A 15823-nucleotide genomic window follows, 5' to 3' on the forward strand; every position below is an offset into this window, starting at 1 on the left:
CATTTAACGTTGAAGGTTTCTCAGTCCCTTGGCAAGAAAGCAGCCCTTTCAGAGCGTTGGAAGTGAATCCCTGTTATCTCTGTTCCTCAGAGATAATTTGATAACCAAGAATTATAGCCTGGTTATCATTAATCACTACAGTGGTAACTTGGTTCTCAAACGCCTTGGTTCCCAAACGCCAAAAACCCGGAAGTATTCTGGTTTTTGAACTTTTTTTGGAAGCCTAACGTCCAATGCAGCTGTCGGCTATTGTTTCCAGGGCGCCTGCACCTTGGTTTTCAAACATTTCAGAAGTCAAGCGGACTTATGGAACAGATTAAGTTTGGCGCTTTTGTTTTTGCTCTTTATTTTGCATTTGAGGCTTTTTTGGTTAATTTGTTTTTGTAACTGTGCGGAACCCAGTTCAGCTACTGTTTGATTGATTTTATAGTACAGTGGAACCTCGTGTTACGGACAGGATCCGTTCCGGAGGCCCATTTGTAACATGGGACTGATGTAAGCTGAAGCGCCACATCTGCGCACACGTGGGGGTGCAATTTAGTGCTTCTGCGCATGTCCGAAGCGCATTTTAGTGCTTCTGCACATGTGCGAACAGTGAAACCCGGAAGTAACCTGTTCCGGTACTTCCGGGTTGTGGCGGGATGCAAGACGAAAACACACAACCTGAAGCGGACGCAACATGAGGTATGACTGTACAGTACATTGATTATTGCTTTCATTTTATGGATCAATGGTCTCGTTAGATAGAAAAATTCATGTTAAATGGCTGTTTTAAGGGTTGCTTTTAAAAGTCTGGAACAGATTAATCCGTTTTGCATTACTTTCAATGGGAAAATATGCCTTGGCTTTGGAGTGCTTTGGTTTTGGAACAGACTTCCAGAACGGATAAAGTTTGAGAACCAAGGTACCACTGTACATAGTTATCTCTGCCAATGCATTGTCGCCAGGAGCTCCTAACCTGCAATGAATCCTGCCAAGAAAGTCGCCAGAGCTACAATTGCTGGAGTCGTTTTAACAATCAATCCCTCTTCCCAGGGAACTCTGGGAACTGTAGCTCAGTGAGGAGGTACCTTCTAAGACCTCTCAGCACCCTTACCAAACTACAGCTCCCAGAATTCTTTGGGGGAAGCCATGATGACTGTATAAAGTAGTGTCATAGTGCTTTGGATGTACAGTGTGAATGTGTCCTTTCAAAAAATCCTGCCAGGACCCCGATGGTGGAGTCTCTGTGTGGGCTAATGGCCACCAAGGCCCAGTCTGAAGAAAACCCTCTACTTACCTCGGATGACCATCACCTCGATTCTTGCCCGACCGACTCCTGATGCGCTGCTCCCCACACAGTGGTACACCCCGCCGTCAGCCACAGTGATAGAGGGGATGACCAAGGTGGCAATGTCTGTCCTCTCTGCACGGGACTGTGGCAAGGAGGAAGAGGAGAGTCACTGGAGTGTTTCTGGAGCTGCGGCTGAGCTCCAATGCCCCACAGGCCATGCTGGGTGCTAGGCAGGCCTCTGATGTGCCCCTGCCAGATTGCCTAAAATGAAGCCGTGTAAACCACAGCAAGGGACGCGGGTGGCGCTGTGGGTTAAACCACAGAGCCTAGGACTTGCCGATCAGAAGGTTGGCGGTTTGAATCCCCGTGACGGGGTGAGCTCCTGTTGCTCCATCCCTGCTCCTGCCAACCTAGCAGTTCGAAAGCACGTCAAAGTGCAAGTAGATAAATAGGTACCACTCTAGCGGGAAGGTAAACGGCGTTTCCGTGAGCTGCTCTGGTTCGCCAGAAGCTGCATAGTCATGCTGGCCACATGACCCGGAAGCTGTACGCCAGCTCCCTCGGCCAATAAAGCAAGATGAGCGTCGCAACCCCAGAGTCAGCCACGACTGGACCTATTGGTCAGGGGTCCCTTTACCTTTAAACCACAGCAAGCATCTGACTGAGCAAAGGGCCGTCTCCACAAATGCATTTGAAGGATTCAGTTTGCTTTTCCTAGAAGTGACGCTATCGGCCGATTGTGGTGTTTGCTCAATCGGCCCCAGGATGCTGCCCTTCAGACAGTTTACACTCCAACACCCAGTCGGCCCCATTCAGCTTAGCTGTATGGCACTGGGGCTGATGGGAGCATGGGGCTGAGTTGGAGTCGAAAGCTTAGCAAACAGCTGCTTCGGACAGCTCCGTTTTGGAGAGAGAAAGCAGCCTGATTCAAGCCTCTCTATCCAAGCAAGCAAACAAATGGATTAATGTTAGACGGGTCGGGGGAAGGGAAACATTTTCCTCCCCATTTTCCTCTTGAAGCTGCAACTGGTGGAGAACGCAGGCATCCCACATGTGGTTTCTGAGGCATGTTCAGAAGGGGTAGATGAGGGAGGGAGGCCTGGGGCAGATGGCAGGATGAGAATGGACCTCTTTCCTCCCCATCGCAGAATAAATGTGGAGCAGAATTCAATCCCGTTCACATTTAAAAGGTGAACTTAATTGGCATATTACTAAATGTTGGGTTGTACCCAATACTGGTGCCACTCTAAGCAGACCCAGTGAAGTCAATGGATAGGACTAACTCACGTTCATCAATTTCAAAGGGTCTGCTCTGAGGAGAACTTAGGTTGGACACAGCCCAGCATGCAACCACCCATCAAAGTACGCACTCCTCTGAATTTCGCAGTGCAGCCGTCCAGCTAAGCAGTATATATAAAAACACGCACGCCAGCCTAAATTGAGGCTACGACTGCATGTATGATTGAAAACCATGTATACAAAAATGCACTGCATTAGGGAAATTATTGCTTTGCAATTTAGTTCAAACTGCTTTAAAAAAACAAAAGAAGTGTGTACAGTTGTACAGTGGTGCCCTGCAAGACGAACGCCTCGCAAGACGGAAAACCCGCTAGACGGATTTCCCTATGGGCTTGCTTCGCAAGACGAAATGTCTTGCGAATTCCTGCGGGTTTTCCCCCTTCCCCCCCCCCTTTTCCTAAGCCGCTAAGCCGATTATCAGCTGATCCGCTAAAAGCCGCTAAACCGCTAATAGCGCTAATCCGCTAAGCGGTCAATGGGCTTGCTTCGCAAGACGAAAAAACCGCTATACGAAGAGCCTCAAGGAACGGATTAATTTCGTCTTGCGAGGCACCACTGTACCTTGGTTTTTGAACAGCTTAGTTCTCGAACGTTTTGGCTCCCAAATGTCTGATGGGGCTTCCACAGCTTCCATTTGGCTGAAGGAGCTTCCTGCAGCCAATCATAAGCCGAGCTTTGGTTTGTTTTGGAAGTCGAACAGGACTTCCGGAATGGATATCCGGAATGGATACTGTTTGACTTCTAAGGTACGACTGTATTGGGAGAAATCTGCACTCAAGTACTGATGAATTTTAATGTGGACTTTAAAAAATAAATTACAAACTGGTTTAGAGAACTGAACTTAAAAACTGGAAAAATGACAAATTGAAAGTGACAAATCTGCCCATCCTTGCCAGAGAACCAGAAGGACAGGAAGTGTAAAATGGAGAGGCGGGGATTGCGTCCAGTGCTAGCCCTACTCAGAATAGACTCACTGAAGTTAAAGGACATAACCAACTTAGGTCTATTGGTTCCAATGGCTCTACTCTGAGTATGCTTAGTTGGAAGCAACAAAGAGACAGAAATCAGCTAGGAAATGGAGGGGGAAGCGAAAGAGGCCAAGGAGAGGCTTGCGCAGAGGGCTACCTGTTGGAGCTCCTGGATCCGCCGCTGGAGAACCTCCAGGCTGTCACCTTGGAAGTGGAAGAAGCCAAAGACGGAGAGAGCCTATCCGGGGAATGGGGAAGAAAGAAAGAGAGGAAGGGAGCAGGAGAGGGGAGCCCAGAGGAGACAGAAGGAAGAGGAAGAGAGTGAAGGGAGGAAGGAAGGATCTCACGGCCTTGGCCTAAGTCTCTGCCAGGAACAAGCTCCCACAAATTCCAGGAGACAAAAGTTGAACAGTGATAAAGTCAGCGAAGGATGGGATTCTGGGCAGGCTGTTACAGCTCAAGTATTTGTAAACACAGTTATAAGAATTCTACGGTCTCAAATATGAACTGAATGTTATGAATGTACAAGGCAAACACATACATAAGTATATAAACCATGTATCTGAAATAGTACAGGAGAGCAATCCTGAAGCCATTTTAACTCTCCCAGTGACTTCAAATATTCCTCTGCAGTAAGGGAGGAAAATGGGAAAAGCCTTTCCATTGTCTTTTGCTTACAAATCCTGCCTTAAGGGTGTATTTGTGTACTAATAGGGCAAGCCTCCAACTTGGACTCAGGAACTAAACTATTAACCATCACAAAAGAATGGCCAGGCTACCCAGGTAAAGCAATCAGTGACCACTGTCAGGTATCCTGGCAAACAGGATTTCTGTTGTAGACTGCCTCTTTCTGTGATGTATGTATGATGTTTTAGGCCGTGGTCTTGAGCTACAAGGTGGGCAATTTCAAAACTCTTTATAGGAGCTTGCGCACCGTTGTTCAGAGTTCTCCTCCCCCCTGCGTGTGGTGAGTGGGGACCCTGTTGCAACAGTTGAATAAAGATCAGGCTTCTCAATATTCTCTCGTTGGCCTCTGTTATTTTCTCCTATGGATAGGGAACCCACTTAAGGACTCTATATGGGCTCCTGGATACCTCATAAGGGAAAAGGAGAAGTTTATTCTTATAACAGGTACTCAGATGGTACACTTGTTCAATGTAACGTGAGAACACCCCTACTGTAACTTCTCAAAAGTGTGCCCTGTCTGCGGTCCTGCGTACACGCTCACCGAAACATGCAACTAGGCGAGCACAATCCCCTTGCAAATGTGTAGAGCTGGCTTCTATGCGAAGGAGTAGCGAGGAACAAGAGTAGCCTTAGGCACGTGCAGAGTGCCTTTGCTTCACGGCTGAGTAAGGGCAGACAACCCTAAGATGAAGCATCGTTAGGGCTTTTATTTTGGAGCAGGGGGGACGGCTTCCAGCTAACATCATCTGCCTCTCCCATCCTGGGCCCCTTTTCCCTCTCCTCCTTGAATCCCCTTTGACACTGACATTTTCAGTGGTGGGGAGGCCTAGAGGAGCCCATCGCCCCCTATTCTTCCCAAACTCACCTGTGGGGGCAAGCGGCCTCCTTCTTTTTCCCAGGTGATGGTGGCAGCAGGGGAGCCTCCGGCTCGGCAGTAAAGCCTCACGGTGCTCCCTTCGTGGACCTCTGTCCGTTCTGGGCTCACCTGCACTTGCGGGATGCTGGCACCTGAGGAAGAGCAGAGCGACAGGTGAGCCCACCTCTTCCCCTCCAATTCCCCCCCCCAGCCCCTCTTGACCTGGCCTAGGGAAGGGAGAGACCCCCCCCCCAGATACTTGACAGAGATGGCTGCCAGGGTGGATTTGATTTAAATCAAATCAATTTAAATCACTAGTCAGTAAGACTTGATTTAAATCAGGCATAGGCAAACTCGGGCCCTCCAGATATTTTGGGACTACAACTCCCATCATTGCTAGCTAACAGGAACAGTGGTCAGGGATAATGGGAGTTGTAGTCCCAAAACATCTGGAGGGCCGAGTTTGCCTATGCCCAATTTAAATCATTATTTTTTAAAAAAATAGAAAGACTCATTCTTCTTGGTATCATCTTAATATTGAGAACCAAATGAAGGTTTCATTTTTGGAATAATAAATTATAAGAGTAGTTTTTACAGTTATATCAAAAATTACTCATTTGGTTATACTATTAGACAGTGCTTTTTTCTGGGGGTACGCATACCCCTAAACATTTTGTGAATTTTTGTCCATTTACTGTATTTATTTTTCCCGATCTGAACTATAAAATGGTGATTTTCTTGCGTCAAAATGAGAATACCCCCTAAACATTTTTTTAGGGGGGGAAAGCACTGCTATTAGAAATACATAGACCGATAACGATGAAATTATTGTGAGGTTTAATAACCGCTTATATTTGGACAACTTTTCTGCTGTACTTCATCAGAAGGAGAAAAATAATCATTTCCGTAATAACAATTTAAACAATTTATTTAACTAAAATAATAATATTATAGCAGATGCATCCATGGTTGTTAACTGATGTGGTTAAAGAATTAAAAAAAAAAACTTAGATTGAGTTTTAGCACACATGAAAAACTTAAAACAAATCCTCACTTCCTGAGGAATAGCCTTTGGACTATAATGTAACTTAATTGGAAAACTATCTTTAGATAGGTTTTTCCTCCAAAAGCATTTTATTTTAAAAATTTAATGATTTACATTTTAAAAAACTGATTTTTTAAAAAAACTTTTTTAAAAAATCATTTATTTTTAGCCACCCTGATGGCTGCCCTTTCTGTCAATGAAGCCAGAGCGGCAAGAGAAAAAGGGCTTCTTTTCTCTGCCCACCACTAGGTAATATTATTAGCAGTGCTAGCTCCAGACTCCCCACCAACTTGGGTGACTTTAAAAGAAGATTAGACACATGGAGGAAGATAACGTTATCAGTGGCTGAACAAGGTGGGTTCCCTTTGGCCTGACCTGGGAGCAGGAGGACTATCTCCACCTGCAGGGGCACATTCGGCACCCCCAGAGACGGGTCAAATGGATGGCGTGCCACCCACTTCTCGCCCGGGCACAACGTACTGTGTACTTGTAAGAAGGCACGGGCCATATGTTGTCCGGCGCTATTCCGCACACGGCACAAATACTGGGCTTCGTCGGAAGGCTCCACCGCCGGGAAGCGCAGGATCCCACCCTGGATGACGGCTTTGGAGGAGATGACGCCCCCTTGTCCACCTGATAGAGAGAAGAAGAAGAAGAAGAAGTGTTTGGACTTGATATCCCGCCTTTCACCCCCCTTAAGGCAGGCATGGCCAAATTCGGCCCTCCAGATGTTTTGGGACTACAACTCCCATCATCCCTAGCTAACAGGACCAGTTGTCAGGGATGATGAGAATTGCAGTCCAAAAACTTATGGAGGGCTGAGTTTGGCCATGCCTACAAACAGCTAAAAAGGGACGTGGGTGGCACTGTGAGTTAAACCACAGAGCCTAGGGCTTGCCGATCCGAAGGTCGGCGGTTCGAATCCCCACGAGGGGGTGAGCTCCCGTTATTCGGTCCCTGCTGCTGCCAACCTAGCAGTTCGAAAGCATGTCAAAGTGCAAGTAGATAAATAGGTACTGCTCTGGCAGGAAGGTAAACGGCATTTCCGTGTGCTGCTCTGGTTCGCCAGAAGAGGCTTAGTCATGCTGCCCACATGACCTGGAAGCTGTCTGCGGACAAACGCCGGCTCCCTCGGCCAGTAAAGCGAGATGAGCGCGCAACCCCAGAGTCGGTCACGACTTAACCTACTCAAGGGTCCCTTTACCTTTACAAGCAGCTAACAATCTCCTTTTCCCTTCCTCCCCCACAACAAACACTCTGAGAGGTGAGTGAGGCTGAGAGACTTCAGAGAAGTGTGACTAGCCCAAGGTCACCCAGCAGCTGCATATGGAGGAGCTGTGAATCGAACCCAGTTCACCAGATTACGAGTCCATTGCTCTTAACTACTACACCACACTGGCTCTCAGAGGAGAGAGAGGAGTTATTATTTTTTCCCCAATTTGTTATGGATCACTTCCCAATACTCTTTTACCCTTTTACAAGTCCAAGTCCCCTGGAAAATTCCTGGGGATGCCTGACGGAAGGTGACCTTTCAGAGACGGGGGCCACAGCGTCACCTAGCAGGAAGCTTACCAATCCACTCCACCGTGGGCTCTGGGCTCCCGCTAGCGATGCAGCGGAACTCGGCCGCTTGTCCTGGCTGGACGCTCAGCTGCGAGGGCTCAATGGTGGCCATGGGGTGGACCGCAGGTCCAGCTAAATTGGGGAGAGGAAAGTTTAAGGCGGCTCTGGGAAGCCGGGGTGGGAGTCCATGCCGGTGGCCATTTCAGAACAGGGATGGAGAAAGGCTCGTGTGCTGTGCCCTCAAGACCCCGCAGAATCAGGAAAGAAACCGAGCATGCACAAGCAAATGGATGTCACCCTAGACATGAAGTATGCATGATGCTGATGACTGTAGCGCAGGGTGGTGGGTGGGTGTAGGAAACAGGAGTGTCAACAACCCATCACCCATGCCATCAAAACCCATGCAGAAGAGGAGGAGAAAGAGGTGGATAAGACTCCAGCGCGAGGGTATGAAACCGAAACCTTGCAGCGATGGACAATGGGGCATGCAAGTGGGGCCCAAAACCGACTTACAGGGCCTGTGGCCTTCTACCACTTCTACAGGTCCGTAGAACATCTGGGTCTTGGACGGAGCTGTGGGCGAGGGAGAGGGACGTGAAAACCAGGCCCAGGGAGGATGAGGGCCTGGCCAATGGCAAGGACCCCCGGGCACCCAAGGGACCGTTTTCCAGAGCTGGAGATGCTTGCCCAGTGGATCAGAAATGGATTGTCCCTGGAGATGTACCATATTGTCCTGAATATAAGCCACACCTTTTTTTTCCCAAATTCCAACCGTGAAAAGTTAAAGTGCGGCTCAAATTCATGACCTTACAAAAACTGGCTTTTACGGTCACGCTGTAGGATTTCCTTCTACACTTGCCATTTACTGGTGTGAATGCCTGTGGAATTTTAAGGGAGGTGCTTATATTTGGGTATTGTCTTTTTTTTCCTCCTCCCCCCCTTGAATTTTAAAGGTGCGGCTTATTTGTGGGTGCGGCTTATATGCAGGCCAATACGGTATGTTGGGGGCTGAACAAAGGACCCTCTGCATGCAAAGCAGCAGCTCTGCCAAAGAGCTACTGCCTCACACTAAAACTAAAGAAAGCCTCTGGTCCCCATGGTACTGAGAAAGTCAGGAACAGGATCTAAGTTAAGGTCCACCTAGCTTGGTATTGTCTACACTGGCTGGCAGCAGCTCTCCAAGTTTTCAGATGGGGATCCTTTCCCCCAGCCCTACCTGGAGACGTAGCCCAGGACGGAACGTGGGACCTTCTGCATGCCAAGCAGCTGCTCTAGAACTGAGCCGTAATCCCTTCCCTTCAGACCCAGGACCGCAGGGAGCGGTCTTCTACGGAGCCCCTCCAGCTCAGTATCGTCTGCACTGACTGGCAGAGGCTCTCCTGGCTTCCGAGCAGGAGAAAGGAATTGAATGGACCTCTCTGATCCCACTGCCTGAACCCCCAACTCCCATTACCCCCAAGAAGCAAGAGGTGGGAGCCATCTTTCGTGACATTTTGGCAGAGATGAGCGTGCTCAGTTGCCGTGTGCCCAGGGCTACAAAAGCAGCCTGTGGCCAGGTGGGCAAGGGTTGGGTGTGGTGTGAAGCCACGATCCGGCTGTGCCTGCAGCCTCGGAGCACCCTGAGCATGCAGCCCCCTTTCTCCATCCCTACCTTGCACGTAGAGGGTGGCGACCCCTTCGTCCATGTCAAACATGTTGGACCCTGTGCAGACGTAGATCCCAGCGTCCTCTGGTTGGACGTTGCGTATAGTGAGGATCCCGTTGAAGTCCATGGCCCGGCTGGGCAGCTTTCCATTGTTCTGGCGTGTCCATACCAGGGTGTAGGCAGGAGACTGGGGGTGGGCAGCCAGGGGAGGAGAGAGTTGGGACTCCAAAGACAGGCAGCTTTTCAACAGGTAGTGTTACCTCTCTACCAGCCTCCTCCCCCCGCCCCCGGCTTTTGACACCAAATTAAACGATGATAATGAAAATAATAGTGATGATGACGATGATAAAAATAGTAACAATGCACATTTGTTTTTAATGTGCACTTTTATACAAGAATTTGTTTTTCAACATGCAACATGTATAGGGACATTTCTTTCAATGTGTTGAATGAAATTTGTATGTCGCTCGATTATAAGAAAACCTCTACAAGTGGTTTTAAAAAAATATGGAAGAAAACACTAGAACTCTCCACGGGAAACATAAACAGGTATGTAAGAATATTCAAGATATTTTTTAAAAAAGGTAAAGGACCTCTGGACGATTAAGACCAGTCAAAGGCAATTATGGGGTTGCAGAGCTCTTCTCACTTTCAGGCTGAGGGAGTCGGCATTTATCCACAGACAGCTTTCTGGGTCATGTGGCCAGCATGACTAAACCGCTTCTGGTGCAACAGGACACCGCGACAGAAACCAGAGCGCATGAAAACACTGTATACCTTCCCACTGCAGAGCTACCTATTTATCTACTTGCACCGGTGTGCTTTTGAACTGCTAGGCTGGCAGAAGCTAGGACAGAGCAACGGGAGCTCGCCCCACCGCAGGGATTCGAACTGCCGGTGGTTTAGACCACAGTGCCAAATCAATGGTAGCTAATAAGAACTAAAACACACATAGTTTGATGTGTCTGGAGAGGTTTGCCTGAACAGCAATGCTTTTAGCAGGTGCCAAAAAGGGCACAGCAAAGGCATTTGCCTGATGTCAATAGGCAGGGAATTGCAAAGTACAAGTGCTGTCACATTAAAAAGCTGATTTCTTGTTAGAATTCCTGCTCCAGGATTGCAGGCATGGGATTTTTGTCTGTCACATGACGGTGTATGTTTTGACTCCACAGAGTGGGAAGTGACGGAGACAGGATGTTTTGTGTTACTGTGTTCCGTGAAGTGGGACTATTGTCCTTTCTCTTTGCTGTCTGATGCTAGAGAGAGAGCCATGTTGCAGTGCTCCGTGTGTGTTTATATGTAAATAAAGTAGATTAGCCAAAATGCTGAGTTGCTGAGGTCTGTCACGCAAGTTGCGAAGACTCTGCAGATCCCTAAGTGTGCCAATGTCTGTTGGCATCGGTCACTGTGATGTTCGGGCAGAAGAAAGATTTTTAAGCTCCCGAACGAACAACCAGGAGGAAGAGAACATGCCAGTCGGGCATGTGTCTCTACCAGGATCCTACTCGAGTGTAGGACGAGCTCCTGACAATTCTTACAAGTGCGGAATGAGGATTGTGTGGCTGAATGAAACCTTTAACGTTTGCACAGGGGGGTGGGGGCTCTTGACATCCACCCCACTCCCCTGAACTAAGGCCTGGAGTTCAAATCCTCCCATTTGGCCTCAAAGTTCACTGGGGGCCTGTCGCTGCCTCCCAGGCGAACCTACATTTCAGGGTTGTTTGGGATTACATGAGGAAGGGTGAGAATCAGGTATGCCACCTGGAGCTCTTTGAAGCAAAAGGTGGGATGTACAGGGACGCAAGCAAGCAAATGAGCACACAAAGGCCAAAGGGGCTCACCTTGCTCTTGGCTGTGCAGACAAATGTGACGTCCCCTCCTGGCTTCACGCTCTGCACCTTCTGCTCCTCCACGGTCACCGTGATGGGCTTGCTGGGGCCTTCTGCAGAAGCAGAGAGAGATGCACAAAAGACTCCCTCGTGGCCTTCTCTTTGCCAAGATCCATGCCCTTCCTTGAATCTGTCCCACTTCCTCTCCCCAGTCCCGTTTCTGGAATCCTCTCCCCAAGGAAATGCGCCAGGTGCCATTGCTGGCAACTTGCCTATTTCCCCCAGCCTTTGGCAGCAAAGGGAGCCTCAGACGGGGTCCGTTTAGTGGGGTGGGAGGGGAGGAGTTATGCTAAATAGCAGGGAGCCCTCTCGACTCCTGGGGCTCCCATCAATCGGCACGCACCATTTCCTGCCCCGATCTCGAGCTCTGCACCTCTACAAGCTCCTTCCAGCGCAGGAAGTTCACTCCTAGCAAGAAGGTGTGTCTCACCTGTGACGACCACCTCAGCACGGCTGGCATTGCTGAACTGCGGGTTCCGGCATGTGCAGATGTAGACACCGGCTTCGGAGGGCTGGATGTTGGGGAAGTGGAGCTCCAGTCCTGGGGAGGAAATCAAGGGAGATGGAGAAAAGCTGGAAGGTTTCCCAGGGCTCATCTAGTTCAACCCCCCTGTAGGCCCTTCTTTTTTCCTATTATTATTCAAAGTAATAATCATATTTGAAGGCTATTAAAGTTTTTAATGTCTGATGACTTATCATGTTTTTAATATTATGTTGTGAACAGCCCAGAGTGGCTAGGGAAGCCCAGCCAGATGGGCAGGGTATAAATATATTATTATTATTATTATTATTATTATTATTATTATTATTATTATTATACATAAATAAGAATAAAATTGTGCACCCCACCTCTGAGACCATTCCATTGTAACTATCCAACCTCCCAAAATTTCAACACCTCTTGCAATGGTTTGACCCCTTTCTCTTTTAACAATTCAAATTCTACAAACATATCTTCCACATCTCATCAAAATCATTTCTCCTGCATATTCCCCCTCTTACCTTAATGGCACATGTCAATTTATCATTAATAGCTATATCCCACACACCTCTTTATACCATCTTTCCATTTTATATTCTGCTTGCCCCTTCCACATCCTAGCTATCATAATGCATGCAGCTGTTAATAAATTTGTGAGCAAGTCCTTCATAGCCTGCGAACCTTCCACCCCATCGTAAATGGATAATAATGCTACCTCTGGACTTTCAGTCAGCTTTAACCCAGTGATTTCTGTTATCTCCTTAAACACCCTTTCCCAGAAAAATTGTACATAATTTACAGAAGGCTGTCTTTGGGAGGGAGTCTGTGCGTAAGTGTTACGGTGGGTAAGGAGGGGACACACATACAATTCTCCACTGAGGCAGCACATGAATGAAGGTAGCCATCTTCCTTTTAAGCAAGTCCAAGCGGCTCAGAATTTATTCATTTACCAAGCCAGGAGAAAGTTTCCACCCTCCACCTGAAACCCTGATGGTAACTGTCTGGCTGCTGCCAGCGACTCCCGGTTGGTTGCCCAGGAACATACAAAGACAAGGGAATGTTTCTTGCCGTCCACTTTTTATTCCGTATCTACAGAGAGAGGCTATAGAACCTAGCCTCTTGGATAATGGCGTTGTCCTGAATGAATCTCCACCCCCCCCCCATCTCTCCCACTTCCTCATTCGTCACTTTTATGGGTGCTGCTACGTGACCTCAGCCTTTGAGCTCTTTCCTCCCCTACTTTCAAGGTTCGCCAGGTTCTGGGAGGGGAAGTCTGGAATGCTTTCTAAATACACTGTGTCCATCAGCTGTCGCCCCCCTAGCACTTCCTCTTCCACCTCCTCCTCTCACATTATTTCCCAACTTTTCGCCTCATCTGCCTCTGAGCGGCAACCTCCCTCAAACTCCTGTTGTGAATCTAAACTGTCGTCCTCTTCCTCCTCCCTCAAACAGTCAAGCTGGGGAGGCTGTCTCAACCATTCCTCCTCTGCCCAGTCCCTGACAGTAACCCACCTTGCTGCCTGCGCTGGGCGGTGCTGGGCACCGGACGCCCGTCTTCGCGGGACCAGTAGAAATAGTGTGGTGGAGCCCCGCTGACATGGCAACGCAGGGTCACCTCGCTGCCTTGCGAGACGGCGGTCCGTGGAGGGTGGACTTGCACGACGAGGCCTGGCTGGTCTGGAGTACCTGCGGAGTTGAGAAGGGTTCAGATTAGGGCAGCCAAAATGATGGAAGTGATGGGGCTGTTAGAATTCCTGCTCCATGATTGCAGTCATGGGATTGTCTTTCACATGACGGTATATGTTTTGACTCCATAGAGTGGGAAGTGACGGAGACAGGATGTTTGTGTTACTGTGTTCTGTGAAGTGGGACTGTTGTTCTTTGTTCTTTTTCTCTTTGCTGTCTGATGCTAGAGAGAGAGAGGGAGCCATGTTGCAGTGCTCCGTGTGTGTTTATATGTAAATAAAGTAGATTAGCCAAAATGCTGAGGTCTGTCACACATGATGCACAAACTCTGTGGATCCCTAAGTGTGCCGATGTCTGTTGGCATCGGTCGCTGTGATGTTCGGGCAGAAGAAAGCTTATGATGCTCACGAATGAATGACTAGGAGGGAGGGAACATGCCAGTCGGGCATGTGTCCCTGCCAGGATCCTACTCAAGTGTAGGCTGAACTCCTGACAGGGGCAACCGCTCTAGGAAGAAAGGTTTAGGGATAGAATGGTATGCAGAGATGCATGCCCAGGAGGAAGCAGAGAAAGAAAAGATTTTTCCCAAAAGAAAAACTGTAATTCTAATTCTTTGGGGAATTATAGGGACAGAAACATAAAGAGAAAGAAGGATCTTTCGATCATATGAGGTGGTCTTGTAGTAAGGTTAAAGCTTACTGGGAAATGATATATAATGAAAAGGATGTTTAAAATAACCTTATGTTTTAAAAAACCCAGCTTTTCTATTGGGAATTATAGGGACAGAACCATATAAACTTTATAGAAACTTATTCATGTATACTACTACTGTACAGCGGCAAGAATGTTACTGGACCAAAAATTGAAAGAAGAAGAAGTCCTAGCAAAGGAAGAATGGATACAAAAACTTATGGCATATGCAGAAATGGCAAAACTTACTGGAAAAATAAGAAATCAAGTTAACAAACTTTTTATAAAATAATGGAAATGGTTTATGGAAAATTTACAGATAAATTGTAAACAGATAAGAACACTGGCAGGATAATTATTATTATTATTATTATTATTATTATTATTATTATTATTATTTATTATTTGTACCCCGCCCATCTGGTTGGGTTTCCCTAGCCACTCTGGGCGGCTTCCAACAAAGATAAAAGATACACTGAAATGTCACATATTAAAAACTTCCCTGAACAGGGCTGCCTTCAGATGTCTTCTGAATGTCAGGTAGATGTTTATCGCTTTGACATCTGATGGGAGGGCGTTCCACAGGGCGGGCGCCACTACCAAGAAGGCCCTCTGCCTAGTTCCCTGTAACTTGGCCTCTCGCAGTGAGGGAACCGCCAAAAGACCCTCGGAGCTGGACCTCAGTGTCCGGGCAGAACGATGGGGGTGGAGACGCTCCTTCAGATATACTGGACCGAGGCCATTTAGGGCTTTAAAGGTCAGCACCAACACTTTGAATTGTGCTCGGAAACGTACTGGAAGCCAATGTAGGTCTTTCAAGACCGGTGTTATATGGTCTCGGTGGCCGCTCCCAGTCACCAGTCTAGCTGCCGCATTCTGGATTAGTTGTAGTTTCCGGGTCACCTTCAAAGGTAGCCCCACGTAGAGCGCATTGCAGTAGTCCAAGCGGGAGATAACCAGAGCATGTACCACTCTGGCGAGACAGTCCGCGGGCAGGTAGGGTCTCAGCCTACGTACCAGATGGAGCTGGCACACAGCTGCCCTGGATATAGATTTGACCTGTGCCTCCATGGACAGCTGTGAGTCCAAAATGACTCCCAGGCTGCGCACCTGGTCCTTCAGGGGCACAGTTACCCCATTCAGGACCAGGGAATCCTCCACACCTGCCCGCCTCTTGTCCCCCAAAAACAGTACTTCTGTCTTGTCAGGATTCAACCTCAATCTGTTATTGTAATAACCTGAAGTTTTGTAAGAGTATATATTTAAAGTAGATGAATAAATGAGCAAATTTAGTTAATTTGGATATCCAGAAGGTATTAAAAATAAATTTAAGGAACTGCAGAAGGAGGGAGAAGGAAGTCAAGTTTTAAAATGCTGAAATGATTGTAAAATTAGTGAAATGTATAAACCTGAAAAGCATAAACATTAAAAAAAAAAAAGAGAAAGAAAAGGTTCCCCAACCCACCCCTCTCTCTCAGAACACAAGAACTTGAGTTGAGCCAAAAAGGTTAAATAAGAAGATATGATGCTACGTAATGTGATTACAGTTGACGCTCGGGTTGCGAACGTGATCCGTGCGGGATGCACATTCGCAACCTTCAGCGCATGTGAAAAGTGTGATTTAGCGCTTCTGCGCATGCGTGATCGCCAACACCCAGAAGTAACCTGTTCCGGTACTTCTGGGTTTCGGAGGGTCCGTAGCCCGAAAAAACACAACCTGAAGCGTCTGTAACCCGAGGTA

At 47.8% G+C, this 15823-nt stretch overlaps 1 protein-coding gene across 19 annotated transcripts in view; it reads right to left on the bottom strand.

Annotated features, from left to right (window-relative positions):
* Positions 1–15823, bottom strand: part of HSPG2 (heparan sulfate proteoglycan 2) — a 218492-nt gene that overhangs the window by 57512 nt on the left and 145157 nt on the right. For 14 of the 19 annotated variants that reach the window (XM_083750024.1, XM_083750019.1, XM_083750017.1 and 11 more), the window contains 10 exons: positions 13219–13392; positions 11656–11766; positions 11178–11278; positions 9343–9523; positions 8205–8264; positions 7701–7823; positions 6609–6761; positions 5093–5235; positions 3698–3778; positions 1280–1415 (listed from right to left, as the gene is read on the bottom strand). In XM_083750024.1, coding sequence (XP_083606150.1) covers positions 1280–1415; positions 3698–3778; positions 5093–5235; positions 6609–6761; positions 7701–7823; positions 8205–8264; positions 9343–9523; positions 11178–11278; positions 11656–11766; positions 13219–13392 — 1263 coding nt within the window. The remainder of the gene's footprint in view (positions 1–1279; positions 1416–3697; positions 3779–5092; positions 5236–6608; positions 6762–7700; positions 7824–8204; positions 8265–9342; positions 9524–11177; positions 11279–11655; positions 11767–13218; positions 13393–15823) is intronic. The other 5 variants (XM_083750026.1, XM_083750023.1, XM_083750025.1 and 2 more) reach the window with 2 other exon arrangements.

Source organism: Podarcis gaigeae (assembly GCF_964106915.1).
Source record: "Podarcis gaigeae genome assembly, chromosome: 8".
NCBI classification, from domain to species: Eukaryota; Metazoa; Chordata; class Lepidosauria; order Squamata; family Lacertidae; genus Podarcis; species Podarcis gaigeae.